Here is a 15,004-nt window from a genome sequence, read left to right as displayed (position 1 = left end):
TTTTTGTCATTCCTTCATATCTCCCAATTACTGCTACCTTTGTAGCAAAAGCTATCCAACATTTCTCAATTTTTGTATGGAGTTACAGAAAAAAAAAACACTGTTGGTCATTCTACTACCTCCTACACAGCAGCAACCCACCTGCACAGTGGCCTGAAGTAAACATGCGGAAGGCACCAGGACTAGTCTACAGTCCGTTCTCTTTTCTTTGCAACGTCACCCTTCGTGAAATGGAAATAGAGTCCTAGATGCCTTGTCCCATTCAGGAAGGCTGCACTGCATCAACTGGCTGTTCACAATCCATTTCTACCCAACTGGTACAACAACCTTGAGCACGGGATGGCAAAGCCATCTCTGAATAGCGGCAGTGCACCGAGCCCAAGGAAAGGTGACAACATTTGGAGCTTTTTAATTTAGAAAAAGGGTAAATTAGGGTGGACATGATAAAGCTGGGATGGGGAACCTCCAGACCATGGTCTGGGCACAGCCTGTAGGTGGTCTGCATACGGCCCCTCCTCTTCTCTCCATTTGGAGATAAGGGATTTCCCCCTTCCCTCCGACACTGCAAGTACAGCTTTTAAAAACCCTCCATTGGTGCCAAAATTACAGCATGGGCGGCAGCGGGGGGGGGGGGCATTGGGGGTTGCTGTTGGGGATATTTTCAGGGGGTCACTGATGGGGAGGGGAGTCTGCCCAGTCCTGTGAACCCTCCCCTCAAAATCACCCCTCAGCTGCTGTCTTTAGGCTTTTTAAAAGCCTCTAGTGGTGCCATTGCAAGGTCTTGCTCCAGCATGTGGGGGAGCATGGGGGGGTCACAGCATTGGGGAGGAGCATGGGGGGTCCCTCCCCAGCAGTGACTCCCCCAATTGCTCCTTCCTCCCTGCAATCAGTTTTTAAAGGCCTCCACTGGCACCAGTGGAAGCTTTTAAAAAGCCTGATTGCAGTGGGGGAGGGATGGTGTGCACATGCACGCGTGCGTGCGTGCGTGCGAGAGAGAGAGAGAGAATGAATGGAGTCTGGGCAGTCACGTTGGGGCCAGCAATGGGATGACCCCACCCACTTTGGGATTCACTGCTGGCATGTGGCCCCTGACACAAGCCCAGAACTAATTTGGCCTTCATGCTGAAAAAGGTTCCCCACCCCTGCGACAGAGGTTTATAAAATGATGCATGGTGTGGAGAAAGTGGTTAGAGCAGTTTGCACCCATGCTGGGGCAACACTCCTCAGCAACCATGTGCTTGCATGCAGCTGGCTGCAGCACTGCCTGCCTCCACCCAAATGATAATGCTCCCCCTCTACCTAGCCAACTGCCTCGCTAGCCAGTGTTGTTGTTGTTGTTGTTCAGTCGTTAAGTCGTGTCCGACTCTTCGTAACCCCATGGACCATAGCATGCCAGGCCTTCCTGTCCTCCGCTCTTTTCCGGAGTGTGCACAAGTCCATATTCATTGCATCGGTGATGCTATCTAGCCATCTCATCCTCTGCCGTCCCCTTCTCCTTTTGCCTTCAATCTTTCCCAGCATCAGTGTCTTTTCCAGGGAGTTTTCTCTCCGCATTAGGTGGCCAAAATATTGGAGCTTCAACTTCAGTATCTGTCCTTCCAATGAGCACTCAGGGTTGATTTCCTTCAGGACTGACTGATTTGACCTCCTTGCAGTCCAGTGGACTTGTAAGAGTCTTCTCCAGCACCACAGTTTGAAAGCATCAATTCTTCAGCGCTCAGCTTTCCTTATAGTGCAGCTCTCACAGCCATACATTACTACTGGGAAAAACATAGCTTTGTTTATACGGACCTTTGTTGGCAAGGTGATGTCTCTGCTTCTTACTATGCTGTCTAGATGTGCCATAGCTTTCCTCCCAAGGAGCAAGCATCTTTTAATTTCATGGCTACAGTCACCGTCTGCGGTGATCTTGGAGCCCAAGAAAATAAAATCTGTCACTGCTTCCATTTCTTCCCCTTCTATATGCCAGGAAGTGATGGGGCCAGATGCCATGATCTTCGTTTTGTTAATGTTGAGTTTCAAACCAGCTTTTGCACTCTCCTCTTTCACCCTCAACAAGAGACTCTTTAGATCCTCTTCGCTTTCTGCCATTAGGGTGGTATCGTCTGTGTATCTGAGGTTGTTGATAATTCTCCCGGCAATCTCAATTCTGACCTGTGATTCATCCAACCCGGCGTTTCTCATGATGTACTCTGCATATAAATTAAATAAGCAGGGCAACAATATACAGCCTTGTCGTACTCCTTTCCCAATTTTGAACCAATCGGTTGTTCCATCTCTGGTTCTTACTGTTGCTTCTTGACCCTCGTACAGGTTTCTCAGGAGACAGGTAAGGTGGTCTGGTACTCCCATCTCTTTAAGAATTTGCCACAGTTTGTTGTGATCCACACAATCAAAGGCTTTAGCGTAGGCAATGAAGCAGAAATAGACATTTTCCTGGAATTCTCTTGCTTTCTCCATGATCCAGCGAATGTTGGCGATTTGATCTCTAGTTCCTCTGCCTCTTTGAAACCCAGCTTGTACTTCCAGTAGTTCTCGGTTCACATGCTGCTGGAGCCTAGCTTGTAGGATTTTGAGCATAACCTTGCTGGCATGTAAAATGAGCGCAATTGTACGGTAGTTTGAACACTCTTTGGCATTGCCCTTCTTTGGAATTGGAATGTAAACTGACCTTTTCCAGTCTTGTGGCCACTGTGGAGTGTTCCAAATTTGTTGGCATATTGAGTGCAGCACTTTAACAGCATCGTCTTTTAGGATTTTAAATAGCTCAGCTGGAATACTGTCATCTCCGCTAGCTTTGTTGTTAGTAATGCTTCCTAAGGCCCACTTGACTTCACTCTCAAGGATGTCCGGCTCAAGTTTAGTGACCGCACTATCATGGCTATCAGGGACATTCAAATCTTTCCTGTATAGTTCTTCTGTGTATTCTTTCCACCTCTTCTTAATCTCATCTGCTTCTGTTAGGTCCCTGCCTTCTTTGTCTTTTATCATGCCCGTCTTTGCACAAAACGTTCCCTTGAGATCTCCACTTTTCTTGAAAAGATCTCTAGTCTTTCCCATTCTATTGTTTTCCTTGATTTCTTTGCATTGTTCATTTAAGAAGTCCTTCTTGTTTCTCCTTGCTATTCTCTGGAACTCTGCATTCAGTTAGATATATCTTCCCCTTTCTCCCTTGCTTTTCACTTCCCTTCTTTCCTCAGCTACTTGTAAAGCCTCATCAGACAGCCATGGGAGTTTGGTGGCAAGGTCTTGTTTAGAAAACTAAACATGCTTACAATTTCAGTAGTAAATTACTTTGACAGGCTAATAATCTGTGATAGAAAAATTAAAACACCTGCATGATACAATCCAGAGTTATGCTGGTGTCCAAGGGTTCGTGAAGAAACGTCCTGCTTGGCTTAACACAGGGATGAGTTCAGGCCCTGCTTATGGCAATGAGCACACACAGCTCTGCACACATGCATACCTCTGAGTGGAGAGGGGCAGTACAAGAGGGCAGCACTGATATGGGAATTCCCTGGTGCGCATACAGCTCTGCATGGCACTTAAGGGTCATGAACAAAACAAAATTATTTCAATATTGTTTTCTCAACAGTTTTATTGCCTTTAAGATTTTTTTTTGTAAAATATAAATACAAAGGCAGAGTTACTTACAAAGTTAAAACACAGATCTCAAACATAAACAGACAATTCAGAAAAAAGATTTAGCTTCTGTACAGTTTTAAGCAACTTCAACATAGGTTAGTTTTCAATATTTTACAAGGTACAGAAAAAATAGTTCAAAGTCTTCTTTTAAATAAAGGGCATCAAATGTTTAAACATATATATATATATAAACAATCCAGTTTGCCGTGTGAAAACTAAATTTCACATCTTTTAAATTAAGATATAAAAGTTCACACAATTAGTCAATGCGCATGGATATGGTTTTAATTTATATTACAGTCTACTGAATTATATTCAATAGTGTTTGCCTGACCAAAGCAGGCAATTTTGTAAACAAAAACAAAAATATCATGAAGTGCCTTACCTAATACAGTCTCCGAAACCACCCATATGACTTTGATCACATCACCTATAATAGGTATCTCCTGTATAACCAGTGCTTTGTATGAAGCAAAGCCATTTTCTTTATTTAAAAAAAAGTTCCAAGTAAAAACAAATTTATACCAAAGTTTGTGTGCATTTAAAGGAATATTATATAACAATTGGTAAAAACTGAGTGAAGTCTCTAAAAAAAATTCTTCCAAAAGTCCACCCATCTGGAATTTATATATATATATATATATATATATATATATAATATGTATATAAAGGAAAGATATCTTATTTAACAGTGTCCTTTCTTTACATAAACAACTGCATTAACACATATACATAAAGAAATAACTTTACGGAGAACTGTACATTAAATGGCCTGGAGGTTCACCAATGAATATCAGCATCCTCATCTGGATGTAACCACTCAAGTGAGGCGCCAAGCAAAGTCTGTAGCTCACTTGTAAATTCTACCAAGTCCAACAGTTCCTTGCTTTCTGGGTTGAAAGCGTCAAGATCCTTTTGGCAAGAGAACAGCTGACTTAGAGAAACTTGTTTGAAAAATTCAGCCTCCGTGATGCTGACAACTTCCACACTCGGGAAACTGCAGCGAAATATGCGGGGTGACATTTTCAGCCTCTTCGCTACATCAGAGAGCAATAACCAGTTTCGTGGTCTATAGAACAAAGAAAAGAAAGAAGTTAAAGTTGCTGATAAGATGACACAAATGTTTCAGTCATCATGATTATGTCAGTAATAACTGTGCGTAACTGGTCACATTCCATTTGTCATATTCGTGGCAACAGATCTACTTCAGGCAAAGGCGGTAGAAATACCTAGTCTACACACACACACACACACACCCCTGGGGATGCCAGGCAGCCAACACTGTACATACCTCATCTGGCGTTTGCAAGCTCATGAACTTAACTCTTAAGTAGCCCACTGACAGGAATAGGAACATTTAATAACAGTTTTTAAAACGAAGGACCGGGTCTTGTTTTGCATGTAAAACTAAATTAGTACACAGTCCATACACACACACACACACACACACACACACACAGAGAGAGAGAGAGAGAGGAATTTATAGTGAATTCAATGGGATGAGAAAATGTTACTGTTCATATATGTCAATTTTGAATGGTTACATCAAAATCACAGAACCTAACAACTAGCCCAAATGTTTCTTACATGTACATGTATTATAGTTAAAGTCCATTTTCTCCTCACTACAAATTATGATGGGCCTTACCCCTGTGAAAGAGACACTTGAATATTATAACATGGCAAGAGAGGCACATCTGAGAATTCAAACTCGAAGACATCACTAAAGCCATCTTCATCTTCATCACTTGGGCCAGGTGGATTAGACAGGATGTCAAATCCTGACTCACCTTTTGGCTCTATTTAAAAAAAAAAAAAAAGATAAAAAGAAATTGAGACCACTGTAAATCATACATTGCACACCTTGCTTGGCTTTCTTCCCCTTCCACCCCCACCTCCTACACACATACACACACACACACACACAGAAACTCCCATGCATAATACAAAAAAGAAATGTTTGCATACCACACACAGAGCTGCCATAGAAGTCCCAGTACAAGCCAGGGTCCTCGACACCTCGACCTTGCAGGTCAGTTAAATACTCTAGCAAGAAACAACAACAACAAATATTGAGTCAAAACAAAAAGTTGGCAAGTTTTGCAGACAGTCTGTCATAGGGTGTCACATTATACATACTTGAAGAAGTTTTAGATTCAAAGTTCTCAAAGAATATACCATCAATATTATTGATCTCAGATCACTATGGATCTCTAAATGAGACACCAATTGGGTTCACAGATCACAACAAGTCACAGTACAGGTTGAGTATGGATTGTCATTGAACAATGGCTTGTCATTGAATTGTGGGTTGCTGTGTTGTGTGAACACAGCCGCACATACAAACCATGGTTTGTTAACCACAAACAACCCATGAAGAGAACCCATGGTTTGTTGTTAGGTTGTGAACTGTGGGTTGTTCATGGTTAACAAATTATGGTTTGTTAACACAGCTGGGTTCACAAAACACAACAACCCATGATTCAACAACCCACAATTCAACCCATACTCTGGTTTGTCATGCTGTGTGAACCAGGTCAGTATCTCTCATCTTATTTCCTCTCCAAAACCCTTCTCCCACTTCCATCTGATTGTCTCTTCTGTTCTTTACTACTTCAGCAATCTCATTCTGTATACTCCTGAAACAGAACCTGAACATACAGACAAGATACTTTAGATTGCAAATGCTATAGATACATATGCTCCACATGAACCTGCCCAGCAGTTGAGATCTTTGTCAGAGGTCCTTTTCCATATGACTAGACCTTCTGAGGTTAAATGGGTGGTTACCAGAGAGAAGGCCTTTTCAATGGTGGCATCCAAACTGTGGAACCCTCCTTGCCTTGCTCAGGCGTGCGCACCGGGTAGCTTCATTACAATCTTTTAGACACCAGGCAAAGTCAGTCCTGTTCTCTCAAGCTTGCAATGCCATTTAATTTGGCCTTTTAGGGTATCTGCTCTCCTTGTTTATATCTTGTTTTATTGCTCCTAACCTGTTTTTCATTGATTTTACACGGCTTGTTGCTGCTTTTTTATTGCTGGTTTTTTATTATGCTGTATCATTTTGTTTAAATTTTGTTAGCCATCTTGTAACCCATGTTAATAAGGCAGGATATAAATCTTAAAAATAAAGGAGGCCCATTAAAGTAAACAGGACTGTTCTGGAGAAAATGTCTTGAGTACTTTCCATTGCACCACAGCTAGCAGGGTATGGCAAAGAAGAAAAACAGTATGTGAATTGCAGTCAATCTCTGCCTTCTTGCTGTAAAGTCCCTTTGACTCTGCATTTCACTCTGCCCCACTGTCGTCATAATTACCCCTCACCACATCTGCCAGGTGGGTGAGGAGACTGCAGAGCTGACTGGAAGACCAAGCTATTAATACTGTATCTCCTAATAATGCAACTATTATTGGAAGCAAGTGCCAGGAATTCAGTGGGTCTTACTTTCTTAGGATTGCAACCTAAAACCTAATAGCTGATAATTGCATAACAGTGATTAAATATTTGTACCTACACTTTGACATCCAAACAGTAAAGGCCTGTATTTCTGTTATAAACTAACCAATTAGTAAACTAAATGTTAAGCCCTGGTTTTCACTATTGTTATATGACGTTTAATCACACTTTGGTATCAAATGACACTGCAACTACACAAGCATTTTCATAAACAAAAAAATAAAGCAAAAATGTTACGCACCTGTTAGAAATGTTTCCATTAGTTCACTGTGTGTCATTTTCACAATCGTTCTACCTGAGTATGTAGCAAGTGTTGGGTCAGCGCCATAAGAAAGTAGCAATCGGACAATTTCGAGGTGGTCGTTTTCTACTGCATCATGGATAGGCCTGGAGGGAGGAGGGAGAGAGAAACATCTTTGTTTCAAACTCAATCATGAGTGACGCAGTGATGCACATTTTGGTTTCATTTAAAGCTGCAAGTATTAACAATATTTTAATTGTAAAGTATAAAGGGGTGACCACTGTACTAACTGCATTTTTCAGCATTTTAAAATAAGTTCACTTCAGGAACTGAAACTAGGCTTACATAATATGTGCACATGTATAAACCAGGGGTGGTAGATCTCCAGATGTTTTGGACTTCAACTCCCAGAAGCCCCTGCCAGCATGACCAATGGTCAGGAACACTGGGAGTTGAAGTCCAAAACACCTGGAGATCTACTTTCTGCCCGCCCCTACATTAAATGACATGCAAATTATTAACCATTAATCACCACTGTGATCACTTTAACCAAATCTTTTTCTCTTTTTTTGCCTTTCTTCCATCTGTTTAAACAAACACTATTTCAAACAATAATCAAATTTTGTAGAACTGGCATGTTTGGTGGTAGGAGGCATGTGGGTAAACAGTGAGTATATCCAATGTTGGCCTAATTTAAGTACCATTCATTTCAATGAGTCTACTCTAAGTAGGACTAACACTGGATACAACCCAATAGCTTGTGCATTCATAACACAGTGTTCACATATGCATTGGACTTGCAAAATATTATTCCCTGGCCCCCAAAAACACAAATTGCTGGCTTAATATTTTATAATCTGCTATAAAGTTATAGATTTCACTACAGTAAACATTCAAGAATGTGCAAAAATTATTGCAGGCCTCTGCTTTGTGACTCAAGGGAAGAGAAGCTCACAGGTGCACAAAACAATTATTAGCCGAAACCCTTACAAGCACTTTCTATCTGTAACGGTGAAATGATGATATCTGAAGCTGTAATAGATTGTGGAATTTGTGTAAATGAATCTGCATGAATATAAATATCATACATGCAGGTATGTTTAAGATGTGGACAAAAATAAATATCAGCTCTTCAGTGGTTGGAAGCAGAGGAGTGTGAATCAGAAAGCAAATTTATCCCAGTTACAACAGCGTCAAACTGCTTTATCTAAATGACAATTGAAACTGAAATCCTGACATTGAAGTCAAAGGGCATAATGATTTCAGACCTTGTTATTTAGGTGTCAGAAACCCCCTCAGCAAAATGGAATACAACAATATGGAATGCAGGGCTGGCTCACCCACTGGGCAAATGCAATAATTGCCCTAGGGCTGATAGCTCTGTTACAGCCAGCGAAGAGCCACCCTTATTATTTTCCCCTGGTCCTAGGCCATCCTTCCCCAATGTGATCCCCTCCACATGGTATGGACTACAATTCCCAGCATTCCTGATAATTGCTCATGCTGGCTGGGGCTGATGCAAGTTGACACCCAAAACATTTGGAGGGCACTATGTTGGGGAAGGCTGATCTAGACTGATTAATTAGGCCAAGGCAAAGCGGGCAGTTGCTCTAAGAGGGATGATATTTGATGGGCTAAAAGAAAGGGAAAGAAGGCATTAGTTGCATCTCTTGGAGCACCATGACCAGAGTCAGCAGAAGGACAGGTTGGGCATGTGTTCTTCCCCCAATCTTAGACGTTTTGAATTGAGGCTGGGCATTGTCTCCCCTGCCCCACCACTTGTCTCTGGACAAAAAGAGTCTGGAAGACTCCACTGACAGCCTTCTGCCTAAAAACCTGCAGCTGGCTATGAACAATGTTCTTAAATATGAGGACTTAATATGCCAACTCTAACAGACAATAATTTGTAAGACTTTCACACAAACATGTATTTAGTACTGGGGTCTTAAGGTTAATATGTCCACGTAATAGGAAGTTGGGAGCTCTGTGCTATAATCAGAGCTGCATTATTTTTGATAGCAGCCCACTAGGGACCCAACAAACTTCCTGTTTTTGCTGTTTGCCTGGGAGAGTAAAAATAGGGGAATTTTAAATTAAAAAACCTGGCAGGACATACACATGGTTGGAGGCTTGCATTTGGCTTTATGAATCTTAAATTGTGCAGGCTCCAAGCATTGTTTTTACAACTGTCTTCTATACATTTGCTGTACTGTATTCAAAAGCAGTAATACAGGGAATTAAGCAGACAGCCTTAATAGCCTGAGAAGCATTTACCCCAGGGCAATGGAGCAAATACACCCAGAAGTGTATATACCATTCACAGAGACAGACAGACAGACAGACAGACAGAGGGAGAGAGGAAACATGCACAAGAGAAAGCTGCCTGCGTTATTTAGATTGGTGACCAGCAAAATAGGGCTGAAGATGGCAAAAACTGTGGGTAAACTTGGTGTCCCTATACATTGGAAGAAAGCATTGGCAGTTCCAGTTCATGCCACTTGCAGAAATTTATCCAACAAATCTGCACGACTCAAGTTTAATGTGTGCTGGCTCCCAATTTTAAGCAAGAGAACAGATATAGGAACTGTGTGTATATATCATCAATACCACAAGGCATGCACACCTGCTCAGGCTAAGCAGAGTGGAGTCACTGAAAGACCCTGCTGTGCTTATGTTGATTCCTCTCAGGGAAGGCTTGGCCTGGGCCATCATTAAGACTGGCACAGAGAGTCAGTTCTAGTCCCATTTCTCCTCGGCTCCTTGCCTATAGAGATCACATCACTTTCAAGAGCAGCTGCCTCTCGTGGGCAGCAGCTTCATTCATCCTCCCACCAGCCTCACGACCTACAAGAACTGCTTCCTCTCTCAGCTGTTGCAGGCAGCCAGCACAGGAAGCAGCTGCTCTTCAGGCCCCATGACCCAATCTCTTCTACAAACACACACACACACACACACACCAGTGGCCAACCAAGGTTGCCTGGGCTTCCTGACCCCATTGACAGGCTTCGCCTTAGCATAAGAGAGCCAGAGGGCAAGAAAGATAGGAGGAAAAAGTAGCAGGAGGAGTGAACTTCACATTCTAAGAAATGATGGAAAGAGAGACTACAGTACAAGAGGGGGCGGGGGAAGATTATGGCAGCAAACACTGTATAGCCAGTAAGTAAAGCAAAACCAACCTACAGCAAATATATAACTAGCTAAACTGGGATCACGTCACTGGAACACATAGCTCTGCATACTCATTTTAATTTCTAAATGGTTGAAATTATATGGCCACCACCATATTTTGCTCCATTTCATTTACAAGAGCTACCAAAGTGCAAGAACTGTTTTATCAGATAAGGCATGAGGAGCTTCAGCACAGGGCTGCAGAAAAGCGAAACAACATTAAATGTCCAAACACAGATATTTTTCTGATACATAGATATCAGTATTTTATTATTGTTAGCCATCTTGAACACCATTTTTGGCAGAAAAGCAGGATATACATTCAATAAATAAATAAAGATGTTCCCTCACACAACTACTGCTTAATTTCTCAAGTTAACCAGAGTTCAGGGCTGTGAGGAATTTGTAACTTTTTATATAGAAGTCAAATATACAGAGAACGATTGTGATCAATCAGTAGTGAGGAAAAGGCACTCTGCACATATCCAGATGCCTTGTTACCACATATCCATGGCATTCAAAAGAGGTATCCAGAGCTGAGCCTTTCCCATGAAGCCCTATATATGCACCAGCAGCAGCATAATTACCCTGGACCATTTACCAGACAAGATAGTTCATGTGACATGAGCGATCAGTTGGCTGTTTTTAATATCTCAGTGCAAGGCTTTCCCTGCAGACCATTAGGTGTAACCTAGTGGCAAAAAGCCACCCCAGCTGATACTCCTCTCATAAAAATTTGCTGTTACAGGATATTGTCTCGCCAAGACACACTCAAAACTACACATTACAGCAGCAGACCAAACACAGAGAAAAAAGCAGGAAGACATTTTGGCATGCTCCTCTCTTAAAGAGAGACAAGCTAAGTCCATATACCAAAACAACATCTATTCAGAGAGCGTGCGGGTGCACCAAATGCTTTAGCAGACACAGCAGAGTTGTAGAGAGCAGTGCTCTAATTAGGGGGGGGGGGAAGTAGAGGGGCCTTAATGAAATCCACAAAAGCTTCACCCAAATTTTAGCCAAGTCTGTAGCCTTCTAAAAAATTAGCCAAGGGGGTCATCACTAAAAGCAAGGAGGCCCCCTGTAACCTGAAGCTTGTTAGAGAGATTTTGACTCTCTACCAGCGATTTCTTTAGGTCTGCCCAATGGAGGCAGTACTGTGAAAAGTGCAGAATATTCAAACTGTGATAATGACACAAACGACACAAGGCTACAATCCAACACAAAGCTAGGGTTCCTTAAGCCCACTGATTTCAATTAGCCTAAACATCTCCTACTATGTTGAGCTGGAGCCAAAATGGACAGTATGTAAAGTTTTCTACAATGCCCAAGGATTCCTTCTATGTCATACCTTTTAAACTTTGTATATTGTATTTTAATGTTTTCACTTTTGTAAACTGCCCAGAGAGCTTCAGCTATGGGGTGGTATAGAAATATAATAAATGCAAAGATTTTTTAAAATACCACTGTATTTTGTGCAGCCAACTCAGAACTGCCTACCTCAGCATACAGAAAGAAAGGATTAAGATGACTTAATGTGGACTAGATATCCCTTAGCACCCTTGTAACCAACCTGTCCTACTCACAAATGAGGTGACTAGAAAAGAGATGGTTTTCCCATCCTTTTAATGCATTCTCACTTTAATGACTGGAATGTGGATTCTAATCCACAACCAGTTATTAACCAGTTATTCCCAATTAACAGAGTATGAAAAGGTATGAACTTGGACATGGTGCTAGACAGAGGCTACTGGCATACCTTCAAATACCTGGAGGGCTGTCACATAGAAGAAGGCAAAGACTTTTTCTCTGTTGCCCCAGGGGGAAGGGCTAGATCTAATGGACTTAAGTTACAGGAATGTACAGTTCAGGTGAACATTAGGAGAAACTTCTTAATGGGAAGAGCAGTCCCACAATGGAACCAATTACGTGGGGGAAAGGCTCCCTCACTGGAGGTCTTCAGGCAGAGGCTGGACAGCCAACTGCTGGGGATGCTTTAGCTCCAGATTTCCTGCACTGGGCAAGAGGCTAGAGTAGGTGGGCTACACCAGGGGTCCCCAATGCAGCATCTGCAGGCACTTCCAAAGCTCTCTACTCCCTGTCCTCTTCCAAAAAAAAATTTAAATAAAAAACTTGGAAAATGTTACGGTAGTCTTCTCTCTCTCTTTCTAGCCTCACTATTTTTATCCCCCTGCCACCTCTTTAGCTCACTGTTTCTCCCCCTCTTAGCTTCTAGCCTTGCTCTTTCCCTATCCCTTTATGTTACTGTTTTCCCTCCCTCACAGCCTCCAGCTTTGCTATTTCTCTCCCCCGCCTCTTAACCTTGCTGTTTCTCCCCCTGCCACCCTCTAGCCTTGCTCTTTCCCTCCCCTCTACCCCTTTGCCTTAGTATTTCCTCCACCCTCCCACCCTCTAGCCTCACTATTTCTCCCCATCCCCTCTTTAGCTCACTTTTGACTAGCCAGGCCCCCACTGGAGTCATTATGTAAACCTCTGTGGGAGTCATTATGTAAACCTCTGTGGGAGCCATTTTGTGGTGGTGCCCACAGCACTTTCTCAAATTCCCAAATGTGCCTATGGGTCCAAAAAGGTTTGGGATCCCTGAGCTATACGGTTTCCTCCAGGTCTCCTATCTGCTACCCAAAATACACAGCTGTTGGTGCTCTATTGTTTCAGACATTGGAACTGTCAGAGTTGGGGTGTCTGAGATTCCATTCTCAGATTATATAACACCAATATTCCAAGTTATATACATTCCCCACCCCCAAAAATGGACTACAAGCCATCAGGACTATTACTGCTGATGGTGCTACAACATATTTAACTACCGAACTGTTTGTAGTTTCTCACAATTACTACAGATCAACAGCACTGACATGGGAATCACATGGCTCCACAGTATGCCAACATCTTCAAGGGGGGGAGGCGCAACAGAGGTTTGTGATGTGGTGGTGGTAGGAAGGGGTGCGATAGACATGTGTTCTCTCTCCCCTCAGGCAGGAAAAACCTGTAGCCAGGGATGATTACCACCCAACAACTGTTTTTGAATGGCCACTCTTAGTAAGGTATTTATCACTTGCTTGTCTGTAATTTCAGCATTTCAGTTCTCTCTAACCTCACTGTTTACAATACCACCCAACCCCCCTGCAACCCTATATGGATATATACTTGTAACTCACGATAATACTTCATGCATCTGAGAAATTAGGCTGTAGTCCATGAAAGCTTATGCCATAATAAATATGTTAGTCTTTAAGGTAACATGACTTTTTGTTGTTTTTGCTGTAACAGATTAACATGGCTATTCTTCTGGAAATTCCTTCAACTATGATTCTACACCCCCAATCATGTATAGCAGGAGCAGAAGAGATACAAACAATGCATTGGAGCAAGGAGGCAGAAAAATAGGAATGATTCCATGATTCTTCTAACCCCCACTCCTTGTTAAGATGGAGCTGAATATTTCCAGCTCAGGAAAACTGCTGTGAAGATTCCACCTCACAATATAGCTTGGGGAAGTTATAGTACTTAATGCAGAAGGATTTATCCTCATTAACAGTAAATTTGGAACTAAAGAATGCAAGTTTTGATTGGATTGGGGGTGTGGGAGTAAATACAGAAGTGCTGCATAGAATAATAATTTCCTATTAAACCTACTGATATAATTATTTTTAAAAACAATCATACAATGATGTAAACAAGTAATATGTGTAAACTTTCCTATGAATAAATCCAATTACTTTGGTTTTAAAACATTCAAAGCACTTTTATGATGCCCAGCACTATCATGAGACCTGTCCTGTCCCTGCCAAGGAAAAATAATATGCACGAAAATTGTCCTTTAAAAGATGACATATTAATTTCCCCAAAATGCAACATACACAGTTGCCCCTCACAAGATCATAGTCAGGCTCTCTACAGTAACATCATTTGTCACAGGTCCTTTCATTAAAGAATTGGGAAAGGGAAGTGGGACTAACCAATGGTCAAAGACACAGCTAGCCAGAGATGATGACTCATGGCTTTCCATTCTTCAAATCCAAAACAGACACTTTAGATAAACATGCAGCATGTGTAGCCACAACCGTGTGGATCTGAGTGAAGTGGTAACTCCTTTTAACATTGTTATCATATGGTAACTTGAGAATTTCATAAAAACAAATGCATCTCTGCAGCAAAGTTTAAAATAGCATGAAGATAAAAAGAAATCGTGACGGTTGGGAGTAAGAAGTCAGAAGCTTTAGGTCCTTCTGCTATCCCTAGTCAGGTAAGTGCATGAAATGCTCAAGATTACAGGTAAGTACAGAAAGATCAGGTGAGAACTCTCAAAACTCTTGAGAACACTCAGTAGAGAACATGGCCAGATCAAGTTATAGATCAGCTGGAATACAAGAAAACCACTAAATTTTCTCTCAGCATTTTTTGGATAAATCCTGTATACACACAAATCACTCTGGGGCTTTTCCAGACTACAAAGTGTATCATACTTGGAG

General features: G+C 41.9%; 1 protein-coding gene across 9 annotated transcripts in view; it reads right to left on the bottom strand.

The window, feature by feature from the left end:
* Positions 1–3,505: 3,505 nt before the first annotated feature.
* BCOR (BCL6 corepressor) overlaps positions 3,506–15,004 on the bottom strand; it is an 89,562-nt gene continuing 78,063 nt past the window's right edge. For all 9 annotated transcript variants that reach the window (XM_084843931.1, XM_084843933.1, XM_084843929.1 and 6 more), the window contains 4 exons: positions 7,344–7,489; positions 5,614–5,691; positions 5,294–5,444; positions 3,506–4,714 (listed from right to left, as the gene is read on the bottom strand). In XM_084843931.1, coding sequence (XP_084700057.1) covers positions 4,426–4,714; positions 5,294–5,444; positions 5,614–5,691; positions 7,344–7,489 — 664 coding nt within the window. In that variant the 3' untranslated portion in view covers positions 3,506–4,425. The remainder of the gene's footprint in view (positions 4,715–5,293; positions 5,445–5,613; positions 5,692–7,343; positions 7,490–15,004) is intronic.

The sequence above is a fragment of the Heloderma suspectum genome, chromosome 3 (genome assembly GCF_057233095.1).
Source record: "Heloderma suspectum isolate Gila_16-S chromosome 3, 16-S_ref, whole genome shotgun sequence".
NCBI classification, from domain to species: domain Eukaryota; kingdom Metazoa; phylum Chordata; class Lepidosauria; order Squamata; family Helodermatidae; genus Heloderma; species Heloderma suspectum.
This window is presented reverse-complemented; position numbering and strand designations above follow the sequence as displayed.